Source organism: Oenanthe melanoleuca, chromosome 5 (genome assembly GCF_029582105.1).
Source record: "Oenanthe melanoleuca isolate GR-GAL-2019-014 chromosome 5, OMel1.0, whole genome shotgun sequence".
Classification (NCBI taxonomy): domain Eukaryota; kingdom Metazoa; phylum Chordata; class Aves; order Passeriformes; family Muscicapidae; genus Oenanthe; species Oenanthe melanoleuca.
In genome coordinates this window covers 35,319,977-35,345,149 of record NC_079339.1, presented here as the reverse complement: position 1 = coordinate 35,345,149, position 25,173 = coordinate 35,319,977, and the positions used below count along the sequence as shown (strand labels likewise).

Here is a 25,173-nt window from a genome sequence, read left to right as displayed (position 1 = left end):
AGCATATTTTCAACAAATTGCTTTCTATGAAGATTTTACCAGATTTATACTTACTCAAAATTATTCCAATAATAATCGTAATGAAATACCAAAAATTCCCTTGTTTTCCCTATTACCTAGCTAAAATATTACTTTCAAGGATTCTGAGGCTGCCAGTTGTTTCTAAGTTGTCATAATCCCAAAATAGACTAAGTTATTTTAGTCTTGCTTACAACCTTAATAAATAAAATACATCATGCTAGACATTTGCACCAGTGCAACTGGATTACTAATGGGAATATGCATGCTTATTCTGTCCTTAAAATGAAACTCACCTTTCAGCTCTGACTCCTTCAGCACAAAACTGCTGCTAACAAAAGTAGTATTGAATTATTGCTAAGACAAAACTCCTTTTTGAGTGGGATACATCTTCTCAGATAACAGAATTAACACAAGAGCCAAGTTAAAATATCTGAAAAATGCAATGACACATTTTTGATCCTTGTCTTAGGGAATTATGAAGCAGGAGATTTAGTAAAAGTAAGAACTTAATTGTGATACTGGTATGGTATTTTTACTTAGATTCCTTTTTGCTCACGATATTTCGTATCATCACATAAGGGAGGAATTTTTTATTTTCTTATTACTTATGTCAAATTAAAGTTTCTCAGCAAGGCATCATATTGTCACTGAGGCAGGATTTACATTGGTTAGAGCTTTTCAAAAAGCTGAAAAATTGGTTTTTAACTCTTTTACAAGCAGAAGATTTAATAACTAGCAACAATAGAAAAACTTGGGTAAATAAGAAGCTTGGGGGAAACTTGTACTTCTTTAAAATAGTATCATTGTCCTTAAGTATTTCAAAAATCTTCACCTGATTTTTTTTATTCACTATTCAGGAAGCACATTTAGTGAAATATGAAACTTAGTTATGTGCTGCTTTTAAGTTGATGGAATACTGAGTGCTCTCTTTCTAGCAGCCCTCATTGCATCTGCTCTTCTTTCTGTTTAAAGCCCTTCTTTTACTGTGAGCCAAATATACTTCATAAGATTATTTTCAAACTCCATATTAACATTTTCCAAACATTTATCACAACCAGCAGCACTGAGAAATCGCAGAAAGTGCAGTGTCAGCAGCAGACAAGTTCCTCAAGGACAAGAGCAGCAGCTGGAGTCACTACTAGAAAGGTTTACTCTGGCCACAGGAGAGCTAACTGACTTTAATTGCTGTCACAAGCTCAATCCACTCTCCAGAGGAGATGAGGAAAGGATGGAGAAGGAAGAGGGTGCTTACAGCTGCAGCAAGTTGTTACAGCTGATTCTTACTCCTCCACTCTGGCAGGATTGAACTGCAGCTGCAAGGAATCACACAAAGACAGATGGCTCCTCAAAAGAGAATTTCTTTTCAAAAGGTTTGATAAAAAATAAATATGATTATTTGAGAGTATGATACAAGAAGTTCCTCTGCCACCTGTTTCTTGCCAAAAGGAAGTCAGCATCTAGTGGAAGGTACTGGTCCCTAGACACTCAACAATTCCATTCCTAAACAGGCTCTTGCAGTGTCATTTGAAAGACAACATATTCACAAGGAGCTTTGATGGGCTTTGCTGCTTTCACAGAATGAAGACCTCTATCTGTCAACTTCAGCTGGACTAATTTTCAACACTACACACACTCTAGGGCAGAAACAATTCTCACTTACTCAGACAGTTCTTTCATCAAAGACTGGAAGATGAGCCCCATCCAAGAAGAGAGAGCAGTTTGCATCATTAAGCACTGCCCTTTAGAGCTGTCAGATGCTGCTCCCTCATTTGTTTAAGATGAAATTTCTTTCTATATTTTGTACCCTGAATTTGTATTCAAATATCTCTAGCTCAACTATTTCCCTACTAGTCATAATATTTCCCATGCCTTCAAAAGTTACAGAAATTGTACTTAGTAAGAAGGACTTTCTGGCTATATAAAACTAGTCCATTTTTCTCAGCTCATACACAATAGCAGAGAAGATATTGCAGATATCAGAATTAGCATGCCAACATCACCCTTTAATGCATGTGTTATGAATTTTAAAGCATTTTGAAATTTAATAGAGACAGAGCTTTCTCCTCTGAAAACTTAAACGCCCTTAAGGATGGACATGAATTGTTCTGAGGTGAGAAGTGGACATGAATTGTTATGAGGTGAGGAGTTCTCTGCAATGGCTAGTAAGACAAATGCATCAGAAAACTGAAATAAACACTTACTGTCAATGTAATCTAAAAATTGTATTAGTGAGATGGTTAGATCTTTATTTGATTTTTCATTCAAATTCACCTCTCTTTCCAAGTTTATCTTTTTTCTCAAAAGGGCTTCTCAGTGAAGTCCCATCTCATCTGAAGTTTAATGCAATAGTATATAATTATTGCTCCAGAATATTGCGCTATTACATTGCTATTATTTAAGAAGGATTATTTAAGTTAATCAAAAAAAGTGATGCTTAGTTCCACCAACACAGGAGGGAAAATAGTCACTGCAAGGGAAGAGAGCTAATTAAAAAGAAATATTTTTGTTATACTTAATTTGACAGGAATCAAGATTCCTATTCTTGGACTAAAGCAACTCTTTTAAAGGAACAAAATAGGTATATCGAGTACAACTTCATTCAAACAAAGCAAAGATCCCTGATTCTCAAATGTTTTTTTTACCCTTCCTGCAAAAAATAACTTGTCGTGTACCAAATTCTGGCAAAGAAAAGTGCTGTTGGTAAAAAAATGCTTTATCAATTTTAAAGGCATTGATATAAGTAAAATAATATAGGTAAATTCTGTATAGTTAGTTAATTTCAGTTCACTATAATTAAAATAATTGCTGCTCTTCTCTACTTCCAGCAGTCACTAGATTATATGATTTTCAGCTTTAGAAGAAAATAAAAAAGCAACCCTCCCTGCCAGCAGCTCCATCTCCACATATAGGCTTCCCAAGAACGCAGAAGAATATAGGATTATTGCCTTACCTCAATTTTTTCCCATATAGTTTCGTAATTCTCTTGATGTTGTATATCTTGCATCAATTGATGAATTAAAGCTGATTTATTTGAAGGAGAAGTCTCATTCCCAGTGGGCTGAGTGGCAGCAGTCCTTTCTGGCTTTTCTTCAATGTATTTTTTAATGCAAGATACAGGCATACAAAGATCTTCATCAGAGAGGATGTCACTGAGAGGCCCAGATTCAATACTGTCACCTAAGGAAGATACTATATCACTTGAAGAACTTGGTGAAATTCTACCCCTCTTTTTGTGCTTTTTTGTCTGGTATGTCGGATACGTTTCTGGATCCGAGTTCATTTCTGACAGCTCCCAGTCATCAATGTTTTGAATGGTTTCTCTTCTGGGCTTTTGAGGCAGCAACTTTGTCAAATTTTCTAGTTTTAAAGCTAATACTTCAGTCTGTTTGAGATGTGAAGGAAGTGCTAAATATTCATCAGATCCATACCACACCTCATTATCCTTATTGTTTTTTTGAGTATAGTGTGGTGTTGAGGATAAGCTTTTATTTTTCTTTCTCCTTGATAGAAGAGGGGATGAGTTGGAAAGCTCAGAACCAGCTGAAGAAGCACTCTTTTGGCTATGCGTTGGTGAACTGAAGGGCTCAGTTTTACCTTGTGATTGCCCATTTGGATCTCTCTGGTTACAAGAATCTGATGATGCAGAAGAATCTGTTTCTGTCTCCTCCAGAGACTTAGAGCCATGAGAAGTAATTCCATTCTGTAGAGAAGAACACCCTCTTTTTTTAACTTGGGTTGATGGAGCTGTTTTGTGTGTACTTCCAGGTGCTCTGTCAGTTTTCATTTTCTCTGGAGAATCATGAGACTTCTTGTGCTTTGGTTTTTCTTTACAGGAGTAGAAAGCAGACTTTCCTAGAATTATGGGACTGTCTTTAAAGTGATTATTTATTGGGTACTCAAGATTTTTATCACTGATTGTATTTAAGCAATCATATGACTGACTAACTGCAGATGAACTGTTAGTATAGGGTGGCTGTAAAGCTAGGCAAAGCTTGGACCTGTCTGGTGGGTCCAACAATGAGGGTGTACTTCTACTCATTTCATTTTTAACTATTTGAGAGATTTGCCTTTTTAAATCATTGGCTTCCACGTAATCTTTAAAAACATCATCTTTCAGAAACAGACCTCTTTTTGGCAATGTAGGCTGTGTAGGAGAGTCTTCATTATAGTTAAAGCAGTCTCTTATGGACCTCTTAGGTGTTGAATTTTCACAGTGAGAGTGTTTGATATTTTCACCAGTGTGCTGTGGAAGATTGCACTCTGGATTCTTTGCTATGGGAACTGCTTTGCTGTCAGTAGGTAAAACACCATTTTCAGAGAAAGATCCTTTAGAAAGTGAGGAATTTCCAGAAGGAGATGCTAGTGAGAGATCATGTGATGCTTTCTTGTCTTTGCTTTTTTCTCCATCTTCTGCTGAAAGGGGTACATGATTTTCTTTCTCCTTCAATGCTTCATTACACTGGGAAGCAATGGAATCTGTTGCTACTGCAAGTAAACCCACACTTCTGATAAGTCCTGGAAATTCCTTATCCATCTCACTGTAGTTCCAGGATTCAAATGATTTTGCTTTCCCTTGACTGGAGGTCATATCATCCAGAGCACCAAGCAAATCCTCACTAGGACTGTAGTCAGATAGCTCAAATGCAGTAATACCACAATCCAGGGACAAGTAATTTTGAGAACATTTGATGGTTAACTGTCCAGAATCATCAACTTCAGTTAAAGAGTCAAGACGATCCTGAAATAGACAAAGAAATGGTACTTTTTTTTTAACTATTAATTTTCACATACAGAACACATGAAGTACTGAAACAAAAAACAAATCCTGTGTTTCACTGCCTACTCGAGAAGAGTTCACCACTGACCTCCTGTCTCTTTTTGCAGTACCCTGTAGATAAGCTAACCATTTGGAAGTACTTGGGAAAATGGCAGTAAGCTGAAAATGCTTCATTTCAGTCTGGTATAGCAAGTTACTTAAAAACAGCAACTCACTTTTGTATTGGTATTTTCCTCAATGCTGCTTTCAGTTTTACCTACTGTGTAGGTGGGGACTCAGAAATTTTATACAGCAGACTTGAAATATTTCCTTTGTTGACTACATCAAACAGGAGGGAGGGTACCTTGGGGGCTGCTGAGTGTAACAGTCTCCTTGTTAATCCTGATTTCTCAAAAATCTATGCTGTTCTACAGTCTTTCAGTTGATTGGCAGAATTTTTTTTCCAAATATCGTGTAGCAATGCTGGACATTTGTTCCCACAACTATAAGAAAAAGATTGCTAATTACATTTCACTTTTTTGTAGCATTATCACCTGAAAATTTATTTACCAGATGTTTAGAGCACAAATGAGTAATGGCAGAAGGAAAAAAAGCTATAATGTTAAGCCTCCAGACTAGCATGCTCCCTTGTCAATATTTTCTCAGTGGAAGTCCTTCAATCTCAGAAACATGGATGTAGCCAGAGGAGACCATCTCAGGTGGCAGATGAGATTTTAAGATCAGTCAAATTGATGCTCACAAATATTTTTGTCTTCTTTGAAGGACAGTAAAAAAAAGAAATCTAATGAGATTAAGATCCAAAACTGCATGATAAATAATATTCATGGCAAAATTCTATTTAATATACAATGTAAGCATATTTTCAGTTGAACTTCTAATACATATACAGGACTTTTGCTTATAGAGGCTACTATGGAAAGGAAGAAATTCATGTTCTATGATTCTAATTTTACAAGCCTAAATCAGTATACTGGTCTTCTTTCCAGTTTTGTTCCCATAATGTTTTTTTGAAGCATTGAGTATCCACAATAGGTTTATGTGTGAATTATTCTTTGGAACAACTTGTCTCACTACACTGCCCAAACCCATAGTTTAAAGACCCTTAGCATCCTGCTTGAAGAAGGTGCAGCAACCACGTAATCTCTCCATCTCACAGTAAAGTACATGGATTTAGTCTGAACAGGAATTATCTCAATAAAGAAGGCTATTGTTTGCCAACACCCATAAAGACAAAAATATACAATATCTGAGCCGTTTCCCCACCCCTCTTTTATTTAAGTAAAAATAGAATAAAATCCTCCAGCTAAAAATATTTCTAGAAAAAAAAATACTCTAAGGGTATTTATCAGCCATAGTCTTGGATACTGAATGTATCTCTTCTTTAGCAAATTCTATCCAGATGTAGATCCCATGCCACAAATTTGGCATTGTCAACAGCTCAGAATTAAAAGGGGAATTTTCTATAAATCTGTCAAACTTATATATTGGAGCTGCATTTGTTAAGGAAAATAGTGACTAAACAAGCTGCATTGTCCTTCTAATCTCAGGAAATTATTAGAAACTGTAAAACCATATATAAATCAAAACCTTCCCAAGGCCCTAAAGGCCTTTATTTTTTCTGAATAATGAGCTCCATTCCTTTGTCTCTTAAAATGTGTTTATTAACATTAATAAAATTTACAATCATGTGCATTAAACCATCTTACTTGGTCATTTTCCAAGCAGCCTCTGAAATGTGTGCTTCAGATGAGTTTTATTTAGTGCCAGTATTACCATATTGTTATGGTTTTTATATCAGAAAAATATTAAATTTAATTATTTGTATGGCTACCAACAGGAGTGCCCTAGTTAAATTTTTTTCACTTTTCATGTTGTAATGCTTCCTTTAAAGTTCCAAACACTAAAAAAAAAGATGGGTAAGAGCAGACACAATTGTATCTACATTATCTACCCCTACACATTATATTTTATTTATTTTTCCGATTCAACAAAAGCCAGTATGATTATACCCCATAAAAAGCTTGAATACCTGCAGGTTAGAAAATGCAGAACAATTTCTGTGGACCTATTCAAGTAACAGGGCAGAGACTTTGTGTCACTGCTATTGCTAGCCATTAAATTTATCAAATATTGTGTTTTAATTGTGGTGGATAAAAAAGTCATTATATTTTATCATAGTACATAGTACCATGTAAGCCTATCTGGCAACATGTTTTCCCTACTGATAAATAATCTTTCCTTCCCCAGTCAGTCCTCCTTTCTGTTAGCAGGGATGTTTTTTATAGCAGTTGTAATCAGATCCAGATGCAACATTTCCTGTTTCTTCATATCTGAATATACACCTTTATTTCTTGAAATTACCATGTCTTTGTCATAAACTAATGACTTCCTACTAATTCACAAACCTGTGTGTAAAGACAAGAGTAGATTTCCTTCAGATCTGCCAGCATGAGCAAAGCAGAAACTGAATCTGAAAGAGCCAGGTATGCGCACACCAGGAAGGTGGGCCTGGGCATCTCTGAGCATTGATTTCTGGACCACCCCCATCGTGGTGCCAAAGAAAAATATAAAACCCAGCATGGAGCAGAGAAATATTCATATTCTCTTTGAACTTGAATGAAATATGAAATTCAGGACATGTCATGGGGACTTCTGACTTCCTCTATAACTTAATTAATTTAATTCACTTTATTGATCTAGAGGTATCTTTCTGTAAATGCATCTAGTCATCACATAAGCATTTTATCTTAATCTTGCAACCATCAAATGAAAAATCTTCAACATGCTATCTATTAACCATTAATTACCCTAACTATCAAAAATGTCCATCTTCTTTAAGTTTAAAAAAGTAGGCCCATAGTGTCCTTCTAAGTGAGTTAATTAAGTAATGATAAATTCAAAGGACCAGGTTTACAAACGATTAACATGTGTATGAATTTGGCATGCAGTCAGAGTAAACAGTGTATAATTCTTGCTTCATTGTTTCTCAGGAAAAATGCATGGCTGTTTAAAGGCATAATGCAATATTGCCACTCAAATTAAAGACCATCCTTTTGCAATAAAGGAATGGTGACCTAGGCTGGAAAGCCTTTGAAACATTTTGTAAACTGCTCGTTTGTGTATGCAGAAAAAAATGTCTTAACTTTCACTAAAGAAATTACTGCCCACTGAAATTAACTTTTGAATTGGCTGTAAACCTTAAATACCAGAGTGACCAGGTCAACAACTTTTGAACAGATGCAACTCTGTAAGTCTTTCTAATCCTTTCTGAAAAATATTTCAATCAAGAGAAAACATTGCTAGCCACCAGTATGACATTTCTGAAAGTTGATCTTAATTTGCACTAATTTGATTTAACAGAACAGGTATCAGCTGAAAATTTTAAAAAAGAAAATTAAAACCAATTTAGCCAAGTGTCTAGTAGTAAGTCATCCTTAAAACTGTTACCCTAGTGATTTTAAATGTGAAAGAGGTATGAGCTGAACACAGATGAAATCCTTCAAATTGGATTTAGTTACTGTACCTCCTTAGTCTCCTCAGAAAATGCTTGCAGAATGTCAGTCTGCCTGGTGTAGTTCCCATTGGCGTCTTGTAGCCCCTGGAGAATTCGCTCTCTCAGAACCAGGACAGAAACACGGAGCTGGTGCCAGAGCAGTTGCACTGTATGGATATCAACTATCACATTGACAGAGTAAGACAGAAGCTTCAGGGAAAACTCAGTCTCTAGCAGAGCATGGATTTGTTCAACATGATCAGATATATCTTCACAAATATCCTGAAATGGAAAAAATAAAGTAGATATTTAGCTATTGGCATAGTCCTTTCATGGATCAGATCTACTTTTCATGTACATTTAATTAAATGCAGAATCTTTTCATAGAGGAAATATACCATAATTAATACATTCAGACCTTTTTCTTTTTGTTTTTTTTTTTTTTTTTCATGGCAATGCCCCAGCAACTGAACCAGCAGTTATCCTGTTTGGCAGTACTGCCCAGAAGTGCAGAGATAGCATACAATAAAGAGGGATGGCACATGATCACATGAATCACAAGCAGAAAACTAACACCATAAAGTGACATCCTAGAAGATACCAATAGTAATGAAAGTGATAAGATTGCCAGGAGCTGTCTCCCACTCTGCTACACACACAGCCACCAGTTAAAATGCAAAGAATCTGGTCTGTGCCATCATCAAAAAAATTCCATTTTCACAGAATTTAAATCTAACCTCTATAACCAAGAAGGACAAAAAACTCAATGGGAACAAACTATTTCTGCTACCCACTTCTGCTGTCTGTGGTGGTGACAGGGCACTGATTTTTGCATAGTCTTACTCTGAGCACAAAACTGAAGATTTGTGGAAAAGGAGAAAGAGGGAAAACAGAAGCTGAAAACAGCTGTGTTGAGAAAGGAGAAAGAAAATATGGGTTACCAGGTTATAAAGCTGATGGGATGGTATCCTCCAAATTTAAAATTAATGTTACAGACTACTAGGGTTGTGCTGCATACAGAGTAAAATAATTTCAATCTACTCTTAATTTTCTTTGTAAAAGGACAAATCACAATACTAAAGAACATTTAGGCATATGCTGTTGTGCAAACAACACTCTATAACACTTCTGTCTGAAAACTTCATAAAAAGTATGTTATATACAAGTTAGGAAATGTGACTAAAACAGTGAAAAAAATTGGCACTGGACCCTAGAAGTTTTTTTCCAATGTCTCTGCAGCTACTTAAGGTGATTAAGATATAGGTGACTTAATAGCATATTTAAATCCAAGACCTATTTATTAAAAAAATAATAATTTAATTCAAACCTTTATATATATATATATATATATAAGTGAAAATAATTATAATTTTGCGCTTCGAATTTGCTACTGAAATAATTCTATCAGACAATTACAATGAAATCTTATGTCTCTGATGATACTTGGAGTTTTGTATGGCAGTAGCACCACAGGAAAATCTGTACACCTTTCTTCAGCATGAAAGTAAAGGCAAAGTATTTAATATGTAATTGCATGTATGTAACAAATCAAATAAAAATCAAATCTCTAGGTAATATTAAAGAATTTTGTTCAACAGATAGTAAAACATTAGCTGTTATCAGATGCATTGGTAGGTACTCATTTTAATAAAACACTGACAGTTACATCAAGTCCTCTGCAAGGAGTAGTTCTCAGAAGTGCCAGAAGAGCACAAAACTTTGGAGTTTCAATAAGCAGAGCAGTGTAGATGCATTGAGAGAAAGGCAGCATCTCTTCCCCTGTGCCCTCAGGCCCCTTGCTGTAACAAGCAGGATTCTCTATTTGTAAGCACAACACTCACAACTTCACCTGCCAGCATGCAGTGCTGCAAGTGCTCAGGGCTTCCAATGTCCACACACTTCCAGGTAGCAAATGGACACTAGTTATCAGATTAATGTGCTCATCTAATGCTACAGACACACAGAGAGAGCTAAAACTCTCTGAGCTTTGGAAAAAGATCAAATTATTCATTTAGGCTACTGCAACTGATACATGGCTGAAAAGCACAGCTGTAATTCTATGTTGCTTCAAATGTTTTAAAGAATATTTCTAACTAATTATTTTAACTGAATTTGCATTTACTTCTCCAAGATCGTTAATGTTTTTACCTCTTGGCCATAATGCAGTTTAATTCATTTAATTTCATTTCAGTGATTAAAAAATAGATTGTGTCCAGTAACTGTAATTTTGTAAATTAGACACAGTCTACAGAAAAGTAGTTAATATACTCCATTTAGACTATTTATGTGAATGAGCTTAAGGATGTGCCAGACTCCAAAACAAGCTTTTAATGTTTTCAAGCTTCACACATACAGTTTCATGCTGAATTCAACTACCATATGAATTCTCAAAGTGGTTGAAAACAGAAAGCCATAAGAAAGAAAGGACAATGAACAAGTGTCTTCTGATGATTGTTTAATAATGTACTGAAAATATTGGGTAATGAATCTAGGTAATACGCTAAATCAGGAATTCAGACCCACATTTTAAACAAAGTTTTCTCTTGATGTCTTGTCATGCTAGCTACAAAAGCATCTCAAATTTCTGAAGTAGACAAACTTTGCACAACAAACCAACTTTGTACTGAAATGCAAATCCCAGCATCACTAGGGATTTGAAAGAAGAGATTCAAGACCATATGCTGTTCATTTTTGCACGGCTTGCTAGAAGTTCCTCATTTTTCCTCAAAAAGCAAAGTCTACTTACTTACAAACTACTGTGGTACACAGCAACAGCCAAGTGCTTCATGTACTAACAAGATAATTAACAGCTCCTTACAGCTTCAGTAACAGAGAGAACCTAAGCCTGACCTTGGTCACATCCAAAATCACATTCTCTGATCTTAGTATAAAAAACTACCATGTCAGTAAAAGACAAAGTACCAGCTCTTAAAGGATTTAGGATATAGACAGAATGGGTGGCTTACCTAAAGCTTGTAAAAAATAATTTGGGGCCCTACTGATACCCTCTTTCCTTGATTTTAACTGTCATATGATAGTGTGAAGGTGAAGGCTGTGCCAATGACAGAATAACTGTGTAAAGAGAGGTTCATGCTAGCCTTCAGAGGAAAATAAAGAAATGCTAACTTTTGCCATGTAAGTTAATGCTGATTAGTGTTCAGCAGAACATCAATAAATCTGCATCCTATTCACTTGCATCTTTTCTCTACACTTGCCTGGCACAAACTAAGCATATTGACAGGAAACACAATAATGTCAAATCCAGTTGACATTTTCTAGTAAAACTTTTGCTTTTTACTGTACCCCATGTCTAGATTTACATATAATTCAGTAAAATTAAATAATTACACTTAGCACCTGAATTTAATAATTTTCTGTAATAATTCACACAGTTCAAATACTGCACAAAAAACATCATGTTATGTAAGTTCATGATTTTACTGAGGCTCAGTATCAAGACCAGGTACAACATGGTTTCATTCTCCTCATTCTTCCCAACTCCTTGTAGGTGAGAGCATTAGATAGAGCAAAACCAGCAGAACACTATTTTATTCCTTTCTACACTTTGTATTTATAAATAAAGAACAGCGGTGTCATGAGATAGTACCTAAATGCTGACATAAATTGCCATCAGAAGTGGCAGGTAGATAAAATAAATGATACACTTTTAAGTAATAATCTATTGGCATTTGTTTGTAAATAAGCATTGTTCTAGGTCAATGGTAATAAATCCTATACATATATATGGACAAAATCTTCCCCACTTTAAGAGTATATAGTTTCATATAATATATATACATAGAAGATATAATCTGGTTTTCAGAAAGCACCATTGCCAAAACAATTTTTATAATCATTAATCTCACATGTTAACTAGATATTTTTATTTTTACACAGTTTCATAGCAATATTAAGGTAAAGATTTTGTCATCCCCTCATGGGCTTTCCTGTAGCACTGACTGTGGAATTTCTCAGGCTACAAGGGTTTTACCCCATTTGGCTGCCAACTGCCCACTTCACTCAGTCTTCCAGACAGCTGATGCTGTAATTCGCAGCTGCTGAATCCATCAGCCTGCTCACAGCCCTCCATGTCAACTAAAATAGCCTGAACTGCAAACATTGCAATAGATGAAGAAAAAGCACATAAACAAGAGTATAGAGTCAATGAAAACAGCTTTGATGTTGATTCTTAAAAAGTGTTTTTCCTCTGGTCCCTAAGAAACTGTGTTAAGATGTACACAAAACTATTGAAAGATAAAAGGTTGGAATATGTTGTTTTAGAGTTAGTAGAGACAGAGAAACTGTACTGGAGATTTCGTTCTTTGATCTTGCAGTAAAACCTCAGCAGGAAAAACAGATTGCTACTGAATCTTACGATTGCTGTACATGCAAATATAATCTATGACTTGAGTCTATTTGGTCTTTCCTTTTAAGTGCTTTTTAATTCCTCAGAAGACAAATATTCCAATCAGAAAGTACAAATTCTTCCCTTCATAAAAACAGTTTAGAATATATGCCATAGAATTTTTAGATGTGTTACCTTAATGGCACTTGAAAATTATAAATTAAACTAACTCTCTGCGCTACCATTTATGCTTATGCATATACAAAAAGGAAAAGAGAGATTTTTATTTCTGAACACCTTTTAGAATGGCATTTTTCCTTTAAAATCCACTCTGACCTCTCAAAGAACTAGTTTCTCATTTTTTTCATCCCTACCTGCTGTACAATAAAGTATTACAATAAAGATTAAACTGTTCTCTTTTATTATTGGTGAAACCTTCAGAGCAAATGTTATATATATATATATATATATATATATATTTTTTTTTTTTTTTTTTGGCAGCTATTTTTAAGTAAACAATTAAGTCAAAATAACTATACATGAAAAAATCCAGACTTTGACTAAACAAAATCAACTGCCAGGGTAAGGCCAGGACTGACTTTGAGTTACCAGCCTGTCAAAAAGTAATTGAGGTACTATAGTGTGCCTTGAATGGCTGTGCTGTTCAGTGAGTAAGGGAAATGAATGTGCTATACATGGTGAAGAATACAAAGGAGAACAACTATGAGGAGGGTTCTGAGATCACTGACCCACCCTTGCCTTCTGCTGACACCGACAGTTTGGAAATACCTTGGCCCTCAAAACATCTCTGCTCTTCCCTCATGATACTACCCATACTACTGATTATTTCTTTTTCTAGCCCACCATCATTTTCTGCATATTATTCTCTTTTCCAGCTCAGCTTTTATTTTGATTAATTTACTCTCATTATTTTCAGCAAGGAGCATTTCAACTATTGCAAAATTCCAGTAAGTGGATCTAAAATGGTTCACTTTCTATTATACACACATTGCTATATCAAAAAAGGTTTGAAAATAAATGTTTGGTTTGGTGAACTCTAAGTAGGCATATTTCTACTGTGTTTTGTCATCTCAGGAATTGGTGAGTTACATTCTTATATCTTGTACTTAGAAATAATGTGAAAGAGATGTCAAACCATCAGTTATTTGACAGAGCTGCTAAACTAGTAATGGTTTCTATGTAATTTTAACAAACACAGAGTGGCTCTGTGATAATTTATTAGTTGTTTATGCATTTAATTAGTTTGTTTGTTGTGTAAGTATATTTGTTGAGTATTTATCTGCAAGGAAAATGACTAGGAAGAAAGGAAAAAGATATGGCATCACACGCCAAGCACTTCAGGCTGAGGAAAAATGTCTGAAATGTTAATGGTGAAACTCCTGTGTTGGGATTCCAGCAATTTGCATTTGTTTTGCCATATGGACCATTGCTGGGGCCAAAGGATCAAACATACTAGGAACATGCAAAAGGACCCTTTTGTCCAGAAACAGGCAGTTGCTGCTGGAAGTTAATCCAGCTCACTTGCCAGGACCAGCTGCAGTGTCTTACAAACCTAGGCCAGCCTGTACTTTTCCTGCAGGAGGGAATGGCTGCAGGGAAGAGAGGCTGCTATCAAATGTTTATTTACCCACTAAATTTAATCAGCAATTTAATGGAAAAAGACTTTCTGAACACAGCATTCACGACCAGATTCTTAATTACAAGGATGCATTTGGCTCACTCAGGAATCTTCAAATAGCTGATGCACAAAATGGAACTGGAGAGTCACAGGAGAAGTTATGACAGTAAAATGAGGCACATCAGAACTGTATTGAAAGAGTGTTGTGTAGACAAGTCTGGGCTAGCCACTGCTGAGATATTCCTGACAACAGTAACATTGATGTGAGAATTACATTTGTGTAAGAAACTGCAAATCCAAGGTGAATGTACCAAATAAGCTGCTGTGGAAAGTGATGCAGCCTCTGCAACGAAATATTGTTTTCCTAAATATTCCTGAGCTTCCACTGGTTCCACTATGAAATGTGTCTACAGCTACAGCTTAAAAACTCTTTGAAAGCTTCAAAATGAATGATACATTCTTTTATCCCCAGGCCCACAGTGTTTAGAGAATTTTTCTAGTAAAGTTATCACTGTACAACTTTCTCTCCATTCATAACTATACACATTTTCATTTATCTTACTTTAGTCATGTGAAAGCAAACAGATTTTTATCAAGGCCTAGCTGAAAATTTTAAAGGAATTAAAACTTGATATAAAATGTCATATTTGTGCTGACTGAAGTCTGGTTTTGTACCACACTCTGTAAGACATCATTGCAGAAGTACTCTGAAATAGTTCTTCACAAAAGAAGATAAATAGTACTCAACTGTGCAATAGAGCAACAAGTTTTGGGTTTAGTTAGTTCTGACAAAAATGGAAAAATACCAAACTCTTATGAAAACCTAGTCAACCAAGTGGTAGTAGAGGTAAGTTTGGGGCAAAAACGTATTCTTCGAATTCCTGCTCATTGGATAATAGTATGGCATAGAATAAGAAAACCTCAATAATTAAGGTTTCTGTAGGGCCATAGGATCTTCATTGTCTGAGCTCTGTTTTCTGGTGAGACAATCTATTTTTGCTGTTTCTACAAGAAAATAAGTGTATCTATTTTATTTTTTCAGTTTATAGATTTGTTTAGAAATACTCTGGTTTTTATTAAATTCAAAAGATTTAATTAGGGTCTGTGAGAACAGCTGCTCTCAAGAGAAGAGTTTAGATAAAAGAGAAAAAAATTCTTGGAAAAAATCTTGCTCTTGAAATAATGAAATTTTACAGTTACAAACAAAATATATCCCTACATAAACAGCACAAAGTATTTTGGGCAGCACTAAACTACTGAATGAAAGGAACTTCAAGTTTACACAGGAGAAAAATTCAGGCCTTTTGCATAGGCATGCAGAACAGAAAAATTTTAATCAAAATATTTTGACTTGCTTAAGCCAAAGGATACTAACCCCATTCACTCTCTTTGACTGAAGCTTAGTGACTATAACAGAATTTAATAAAGGATGGGGAGACTCTACTCTCATCTCAAATGAGATATGAAGAGTCAGAAGTGAAGAACACCATCTGTGCCAGGTCTTCTATAATGAAAATTGATAGCATGATAGGAAGTTTTCAAGATAAGTGGCTGTTTATATCACTGCAGCTAAGCCACCAAGAGCTTCTGTGACATGCTTTTGAAGCTATTTTCCTTCAGTCATTATGTAGGACAGCAAAAAGGGACAGAATCTCTCTTGGTCTTTATTATCAGACTTCGCTTTATTGGCATTTTATGTTGTTCAATGAATCATAGAATCATTTTGGTTGGAAAAGACCAAAAGCTAACATTTAATCAATGCAATCTTATGGGAATTACTGAGATTTTTTTTGCTTGGTTTACAAACATGGAAAAGAAGCCTTAGAGTCTATCTTGCATGCTGCTTGATATTTGTGACCTTCCTGCCCTCTCTCCTGAATGATAAATATTCAAGTCAGTTGGAAAGTACTTGTATAGCTCCCAATGAGTTAGTAACAATTACAAAGCACTTAGAGCATCTGGAGGCACTTCCTGTAGTCTGAAACAGCTACCACCCACCCTGTGTACCAGGAGGATTCTTCCATTCTGGGTATCAATTACTGTATTGTAAGAGTCAGGGTTAGAATGTATAAAGCTGTGTTAGGAAAATAAATAAATCTCCACATACCACATTAAAAAAAAATAAAATAAACCACAAACCATGAAAAAGCCAGCAAAGTCACCTAAATTTGCTATATTGAGAAAGAACAATTTGAAAGATTGGAAGAGAACTACTTTACATATTTAATGTCTTAAGTGAATGAAGAAATAAAGGAACAAATCTTAGGAAAAAAATATTTATATGTCTTAAATAAATCTAAAATGTACAAGATTTTTATTCTAATTTCAATTCTGTAACTGCACAGTAAATTTATTTATTTAATTATGGAAAGAACTCTTTAAGCAGACTAATCAAGTCACTTATCACAGAATCAGAGAATGGCTTGGGTTGAAAGGGGCCTTAAAGATCCTCTCATTCCAACCTTGCTGCCATGGGCAGGGACACCTCCCAGTGGACCTGATTGCTCAGAGCCCCATCCAAGCTGGCCTTGGACACTTCCAGGGATGGAGCAGCCACAGCTTCTCTGGAAAACCTGTTCCAGAGCTCACCACCTCTCCAATAAAAAATTTCTTCCCAATATCTAGCCTAAACCTATTTTCTTTCAATTTGAAGCCATTTCCCCTTGTCCTATTGCAACAGTTCCTGATGATTATGATTTTTATGATTCCTGATTAGATGTCACATCACAAATTGTTTATTTTAATGTTCCTGTGATTTTTGCATTAAAGATGAAACTGAACAACCTCCCTGCCTCTTCTCAGGTTTACATCCACAAAAGGAAAAATAAGGTAGGGCATTTTGTAGACTTTTTTTAGAGGGAATATAATGGAGATTAAATTGGATACGTGTACTTATAGGACTGGCATGACATTCAAAGCTATCTTCAAACCACATGCTTACATGGGACTCTACACACAAAAGCAACTAACATATATTAACTGATATTTCATGCTATCTGATTATTTCCAAATCTCCCTGTCATCCTGCATGTCTGTAGTGTTAATACAGATATATATTTAAAAGTTTGTGTACTATATCTTCTTGTCAAAAAAATCAGGTCCATAGTATCCTTGAATTTTTGATTTAGATGTAGAAAGTGTGCTGTATAAGTAGCAAGTAATCAAAAACTCAGATTTTGCACCACATTTGCAGAAAATTGGTCAGAAATACTTTTAAGATCACTTAGCAAAAATTGCCATATCTACAATTTAAAGCACTTTTTTACAGGGAAAACTAAAATCCTCTGTCAACAAGAATTGCTTGTTCTGGCTGCTTACAAATATAAGCATGACAGACATTAGCATTTTAATTCTAGAACTGGGTCTCAATATTTAAAGAATATTTTAGTTCAAAATATTCAAATACACTGTACTTGTAATTTGGAAATATGTTACAACACTGTAGAGCACATTCCAACAACATATTCCTGCAAGACATATTCCAGTGTGACATTCTGTGAAGACAGCTTGTGCTTTGTAAGGATAATTCTCATGGTTCTGATTTTTGGTTTTACCAGGGAATTGTCTGGTGTAAAGCACTGACACACACTTAATGGCTGTTAAGACATTGCTGCTTGAGAAAGTACCTGTTCACTACACAGTAGGACTGAAGTGCCTTGAAAGTGTTTATCTAAATATTTATTCATTTTTATGTATACATATGTGTATGTATAGGAAAATATATTTATTACAGGTTGCTAACTGGAATAAGATCCTTGATTTATGAAGCACTTCACAGTCAGTGTCATTTCCATCTTTAGGAAAGCAAGACAGCATGGTCTGTGAGATAAACTGTTTCTTATGCTGACAGTAAAGAGTATATCTCTGAACAGGCTTCTTTATATGCCATTTTATTTTCAAGCTAAAGAGATAAGTTATAAATTATCTTTGTCTAGACTGTAGCTTTCAGGGATGAGTGTAACTCTCACCACTGTGCAGAAAGGTTGTTTCCATGCCTGGGCTTGTAAAGCAACCCTTTGAAATTCAATAGCCAAACTTGTCTGTGCAGAAGTTAATGAACCTAAGTGGCTTCAAGCTTCTAATGTGTGTTTGTGCATTGAAGTCACATGTAAAAACTTATATTTCCTGTGAAAATAGTTATCATCATTTAGCCTTGAATTGATTCCTAAATTTCAACGAAGTCAAACCTTCTGTCTTCCTCTGACAATAAGGTTCAAAATAAATGGCATTGGATCCCGGAGTTGTGGTATTCTGAAGCACAGACATGGAAGAGGAAAGTTAAGTGGCACATAAATTGCAGGTGTTCATATTTCCATATTCTTCTTGGAACCACTGGGCTGTCTCCCAGAGCCCTAGCTGGGTCACAAGCTTTGCTCTGAGCTGAAGTGGCCGTGCTAGGCTGGGCTGGACATGAGCCTGGGAGTACAGTAACCCCTGCTTGGGTATCACAGCCAGCTCCCAGCTCCCAGCCCTGCCAGAGCCTGGCTCTCCCTGCCCAGCAGGGCAGCTGCACTGCCTCCCCCTCCTGCACAGCTAATGGGAAATGCCCTTGGACACTGGGGCACTGTCTGTCTCTGGTAGGCTTTGCTGGACAGCAATCTTTACAGTTTTACTGTACAACAACCTTGGAAAGAACAATTTGTTGCTCTCAACACTTTTCAAAAATACAATGTATTTCTGTGCAGGTCATCTTCTACCAAAACATGAAATCCATAAGGCTGTACAAAAAACAAAAGTATTTTCCTTTTCTTGACAAGCCACAGTCAGATCAGCCAATCTTGGCAAGTCTGAGTAAAATGGAAGGAGCACTGGTATTTTAAACAATCTTTTTTATTTCTCTTACAGCTCCTAAATATTGCGGCCACTTTGCAGTCACATTTTCACCATTTCATCAAGAATTTTGTGAGACAGTGAGTCACTCTGAGCCAATGGGAAGCTTGGTCAGCTGAGAAATTCTTGAAATAGTATTGATAGCAGCAAGTCTGTCAAACCTAATATATCTACATATTCCCTCTACATCCATTCTCTTGAAATTCTACCAGTGACTACAATTCAATATCCTGCCCAACATTAATCAAATATGTCCTATGTTAATCAAATATTAATATGTTATGTAGAACATCATGATTCCACTCGGCCATTACTATAAATTAACTTCCAGCAAGAAGACATACTAAAACCCATACCAACTGTTTAGCTCTTTTAATAAGGAGTCAAGGGAGGCCATAGTTCTTAAAAAAGGTGTGTCACACTCCAAGACTGAAGCTTGAAGGATGGCAGAACATTACAATTGCTCATTGTAATGACCCTTTCCCAAAATATTAATCCTACCTTTCTTTGAATTTCAAAGTGTGAAGAATTTCTAAAATTTACCATTACTGTTTATATTTCATTGTGTCTTTTACAATTTCAGATGGGATTACAATCATCAAAATAATTCATAAACTTCAGCTGAAGTTGTTTATAATTTATAAAAACCATTTTGCAGATTTAAAATTAAATTCGGGTAATAATCAGAATTGAACTTGACTACACTTTCTGATTTTGTGTCTGAGGTAATCACACTGCAAAAACAAAGTAAACCATGAAAAGTATTAATTCCTGAGAAAGTTTTTTCACTTATCAGTACAGACAATAGATATAGAAGAGGCAATCACCATACCATACATATCTTATTCAAGGCTATCACATCAACATTAAATGCAAAATCTGTTTGGACAAAAAGTTATCAAGTCAGAAGAATGGTGAAAGAAAATATCACTACAAATGTGACAATAAATGAAACATAGGTAGAGACAAAGGAATTAAGTAAGAAAATTTCAAAAATAAACCTTTAGATGGCAAAGACTGTGAGCAATAGGAAGCAGGATGCTCATGGAGAGACTGCTCTCCAGCTTGAACCCAAGAGTGCTAAACAGGGATAAACAACAGATCCACTTCAAAATCACATTCCGAGTCCAAAACAAAATGGTGATATAGATATACCCACAGAAGAGCAAAAACACCTCTCTATTTTTTTCTTATATGTAATAGAATGAATTCAGGCTCCTACTTTACTGATACATCTCAATATATGAAGCAGCAATCAGAAAAGGATATGAAAAGCAGCAATAATAGGCACCTACTACACTTAATGCAGTATTAAGCACATAAATCTGTAGAGGAATTTTCCATTCCTTCTTTCTGAGCTTTAAATGAAACTTTCACAAATAGCACTTTGGAGAAGAATATGACAACTGCCATTACAGAGATGAAAGTACTACCTTGTTTATCCAGCAAAGTCTAAACAAGAGCAATTGGCCACTGATGCATGGGCAGCTGAAGAGCAAAAATAAAAACCTTTTAGAAGTCAATGAAAAATTCCTATCCAAATAACAGATGCAACTGCTGCCATAATCTATGGGCTGATTTCCCATTTGCCTGGCACCTTGTAGAATCTACACATCAACAATTCTCTATCCAGTGCCAACTTTTGCTTCAGAGAAGTCAAAAAGCTTTATCATCTTAATCCAATGCAAATCTTTGAAGAAAACAGCCTTGGCTAACCAAAAAATTCCTGAACTTTTCCTGCAGATACAATTTCAAAAGAATGAATAATTTTGCAGAGAGAACAGGTGCTTTTGAGCAGTCTGAGCATATTCCTCAGGATATGGCACACACAGAATTTTGTGAGCTGAGAACAAAACTAAAACAAAGGCCTTTGGAAAGCACACAACTCTCAGAATACTTTTTAAATGGTCTGCTAAAATAGTGCAACTGTGATAAGCAACAGATTGTTCAGGACATTTGGTTTCTTTATGAAAAACTACAGAATTTATTAAGGTTCTAATGGAATTAGTAAAATCTACATATAACGATGAAATTCCTTGTTTTGTTTTACTTACATTATTTTCAGTCTGATGGTTTCCTAAGCTTTTACTAAACATTTCTTTTCACAATATAGGTCAAAATTGCAGCCAAAGTAATGCAATTATGATCTTAAAGTGTCTATTTCTAATTATACTGTGACCTATAAAAAGTTAGCTGAGTAATGTCTAAGAGTAGAGAAGATTGAGCATTAGGTTTCACCTCAACACCCAGTAAAAATCTAAAATCTCCACATGGAAACACAAGACTGAGAACTTCACACATGACAACTGTATTTTTTACCTTCAGCAATGAAAAGTTTTAACTGTTTAAGCCAAAGATTGTGATTGCAGAAACTTTACAGTATGTTCAACAGGGAGTGAAAAGACTGAAGATTTCAGAAATCTACATCTACAGAGAAAAAAGTCTGTCAATTTTGCAAGTTAGATTCACAGTGCACAGGAAATGCAATGCATTGTTTCAAACCCACTTTTAGGTCATGCAATACTTCTAAAGAATTTGGAAACCAATTGATTTAATAAAAATGCTTTTGTTCATTAAAAAATTAAACTGAACATTTATTGCTTTACACTTTTTTAGCATTTTGTAAAATATTTCAGCTTAACGGTGTCTTACCTCATTTATACCGGTAGGAGAATTTTCAGTTACCAGCCTTGTAAAAAAAAGGACTGTCCCATTTCCTTTCCTCAGCTAAAGGAGTTACATGCAACCAGCAATTCAAAAAATATTTGTCTGTTAAAAAGACAGACGAGTAAGCCATAGATGATCTGTAAAGCAATCCATCTTCAGTGCAGAGCCAACAGCTTTTGTTTTACATTAAATACAGAGAATTGTCTGCTGCCTGTACCTGTGTTATTGTGCAGGTCAAGTTTAGGCCTGCCTGCTCTTCCCCTGCACGTTCCAAGCTACAGTAGTGATTTCTCAACATGCAGATCTGCTGCGTGGCAGCTCACTGAAATTTCAGCCGACACTTGGAGACTTGCAATTAGCAAGGTTATTTTAAGCACTGACCTAAGTTCCAGCAGAATGTTTATGGCATTATGACAGGAAGGAGTCCAGTATCATATCAGTCACTTGGTAACCCTGTAAAGCTGATCTTGGAGATGAGATCCTCTAATTCACAGCATAAAATTGAATATCTGACCCTGAGTTTACTTCACCTTTGTTTTTAAGCTTTGAAAAGAGTGGAAATATCTACTTAGTTAATATTAGGAAGCTTAGAACTTATTTTAGGACCTGGTAGATCATATGCTTGGAACAAATGTATTAATAGGAAGTTATTACTTCCCTAATGGAGAGATTCATTGCTTGCATAACAGAGACTGTTTTGCAATGTCCACATTTGTAATAATTAACTATTACATTCTAAATGGGAGAAGAAAATACCTTAGAGTTGTTGAACTTATTACAGCTGGACTCTAACAATACCTTTAATTTCCCCTTGGTTATTTTGAAAAGGGCTCCCTCTTCTGTACAGGCCTTTGGTAACCCTGGATTCCTTTGGAATTCTCTGGCTGTCTAACTATTTCTAAGTCATGTTTAAAGGCTCAGTCATACCTCCACACCCTCATTTGCTGTTCATTCTCGTTCCTCCCTCTTTCTGCCCTCCCTCCCCCATCTTTCTTTTTTTTTAATTCATGGATCAGCTTTCTTGTTCCCACCCATCCTCATACTTCCAGTAGTGGCAGACCTAACCTCACAGAGGGAGCCATGACAAGCAGCTCATCTGACTACGTAGGTTAGAGCTACACTGGCCAGCCAGTTCATCTGTGTGCACACACACCCAAGAGCAGCTTTTCTGAAAGCACTACCATCAGAAACACTATTACAGGAGAGAGTTTCATTTAAAGGAGAGTAAATGAAGGGGAGAAAAAACAAACCACAAAACCAAACAGGCAAACAAAATCTGAGAAAAGTTGCTGCTTTTGCAAATTATTTTGTAATTTCTGCACATCACATCACAATGAACCTGCGCCTTTGCTATAGGAACAAAATTCACCAGAGGCAAAATGTACTTTTGAGACTTAAGAATATTAAGAAAACAACAGTGGAAACAATATAAACTGTTGTCCTTTTAAAATATCAAGGGTATCCTTAGTTACATTCAAACTTGAGATGACATTCAAAACAGCTAGCAACAAGCTAACCATTAGAGATATCCCAAATAACAAAATTCAAAATACAACATAGGCAGCAGGCAAAGTCTTCAAATATATCACAAGATCAAGAGCTGCAGTTTTTGAATAAACTCTCCATTCATATATTTTTGAGATGATCAGCTCTCAGAAGGATACTGTAGTCACCCCAGATTGTACAACACCTGAATGCATACACACAGCTGAACTCCAAACATAAAGACAGAAATGTTATTGTCATTATTACATAACTACCTTCCTTTGGAAGAATAACTCTATGAGAGAACATTTTTTATGAAATACCATAGCCTAACAATTTGAAGACATCATGAAACATTGGCTTGCTACTGCAGCATAGCCTCAGCCAGTAAAAATTATAAGGAAGTCAAGAAAAAGATTTTTTTTCTTCCTCAGACATCCTCTTTTTTAAAACTTGGTAACGACAAAATCTGCATGTAAGTAAATGTATTTTCCATTTTAAATCCATCTCTGAACATATAAATAGATTGACCTCTGTAAAAGCAAGCAGAAGTCTTTAAAAATGAGGATAAGAGAATTTGACTGGAAAATGGCAGTAAAACCACAAGAAAGGCAATTTTTTTCCCCTTCATACTTAATAAAAAAGCAGATTAGTACTATTGACTTCAGAGTAAGGGGGAGAAAAATTTGAATGTGATAGTGTTTCCAGGTTTGGCCTACACTGCATTCCCTGTTTTACTCATATCATTTGAACAGTATTATATGAAGATTTCTGGCTAAATTTAAAAAAAAAAATCATTGCTCAAAATTATTTAAAATAATTTCAGCTCTTTTTTTCTTCAATTTCAGGTTCAAAAAAATCTGGCTTTACAAATATCACATCTTTCCCAGGAAGAATGTCCCTTTCCATCAGCTGCTAGTATTTAAACAGATAGCTACATAGGCTACAGTAGATTGTATCCTTTGCAATATGAAATAAATTTTTCTAAGCTCATTTTAATTAAAATTTTATTTATAGGCAACAATAGTATGGCACACTGAGATGCTATGATTCTACAAGGGTTTCCTATGGTTTGGGGCTTAAATTGTAAATAATACAATTCTGAGAAAGAATAACTGAGGGTGAGTGGCTCATTTCTCTCTTTGAAACTTGATTCATACCTGCCTAACAGCAGGAAATCCATTTTCCTTGAGTGTCAGGTAACTCCAAGAAACACATCTCAGAATGTTGTTTGCATTACTAGGTAATTTTAACTTGTTTGCAATCCCTGTTCCAGCAGGGAGCAGTAGATGAGTCAAGTTGGGTGACAAAGGCACAAAGTCCACTGATGAGTTAGAAATCGACTACCATCTTCATTAGGAACACTACAAAAATCATAAAATCAAACCATGGTGGAAGAAACATAAGCAGAATAATATACATGAGCCGACTTTAATAATGAAACACTCATAGTAGGAGGACAATACAGCAGAGCTGGAAGGTTTCATCATAAGTGTTTTGAAAGACCTTTATTGCTAACTCTGAAAAATGGAACATATTTTCAGTGAGTTATTCTCTAAATAAAAGGCCAGAAGGAAAACATCTGAGGTTAGAATTAATGAATGAGTCATATGTTTTCCCTGAAATACAAATACTTTTGGAAGGGTTAGGTAAAATGCTCAATGAGGTGACACCCACAATCAATTTCATCACTTGTGTTGACTTACACAGTCTAAATAGAATTACTGCAGGAGTGTGTGCATTATTATTTTTTATTACTATTTATATATTTCTTTATTTGTTAATAATGAGGGGTTTGGCTGTTATTTTGGGGGGAGGGAATCATAATTTATATGAGGCTTCTAATTTCAAACTTGTAACATCATCAGAACCTTTATCAATTACATACTTTTGCTTGAGGTTTAATTTCTATGCTT

General features: G+C 35.5%; 1 protein-coding gene across 1 annotated transcript in view; it reads right to left on the bottom strand.

The window, feature by feature from the left end:
• AKAP6 (A-kinase anchoring protein 6) overlaps positions 1-25,173 on the bottom strand; it is a 253,013-nt gene that overhangs the window by 167,328 nt on the left and 60,512 nt on the right. Inside the window, exons 3-4 of the mRNA XM_056493936.1 lie at positions 8,322-8,573; positions 2,972-4,759 (exon numbers count right to left, since the gene is read on the bottom strand). Coding sequence (XP_056349911.1) covers positions 2,972-4,759; positions 8,322-8,573 — 2,040 coding nt within the window. The remainder of the gene's footprint in view (positions 1-2,971; positions 4,760-8,321; positions 8,574-25,173) is intronic.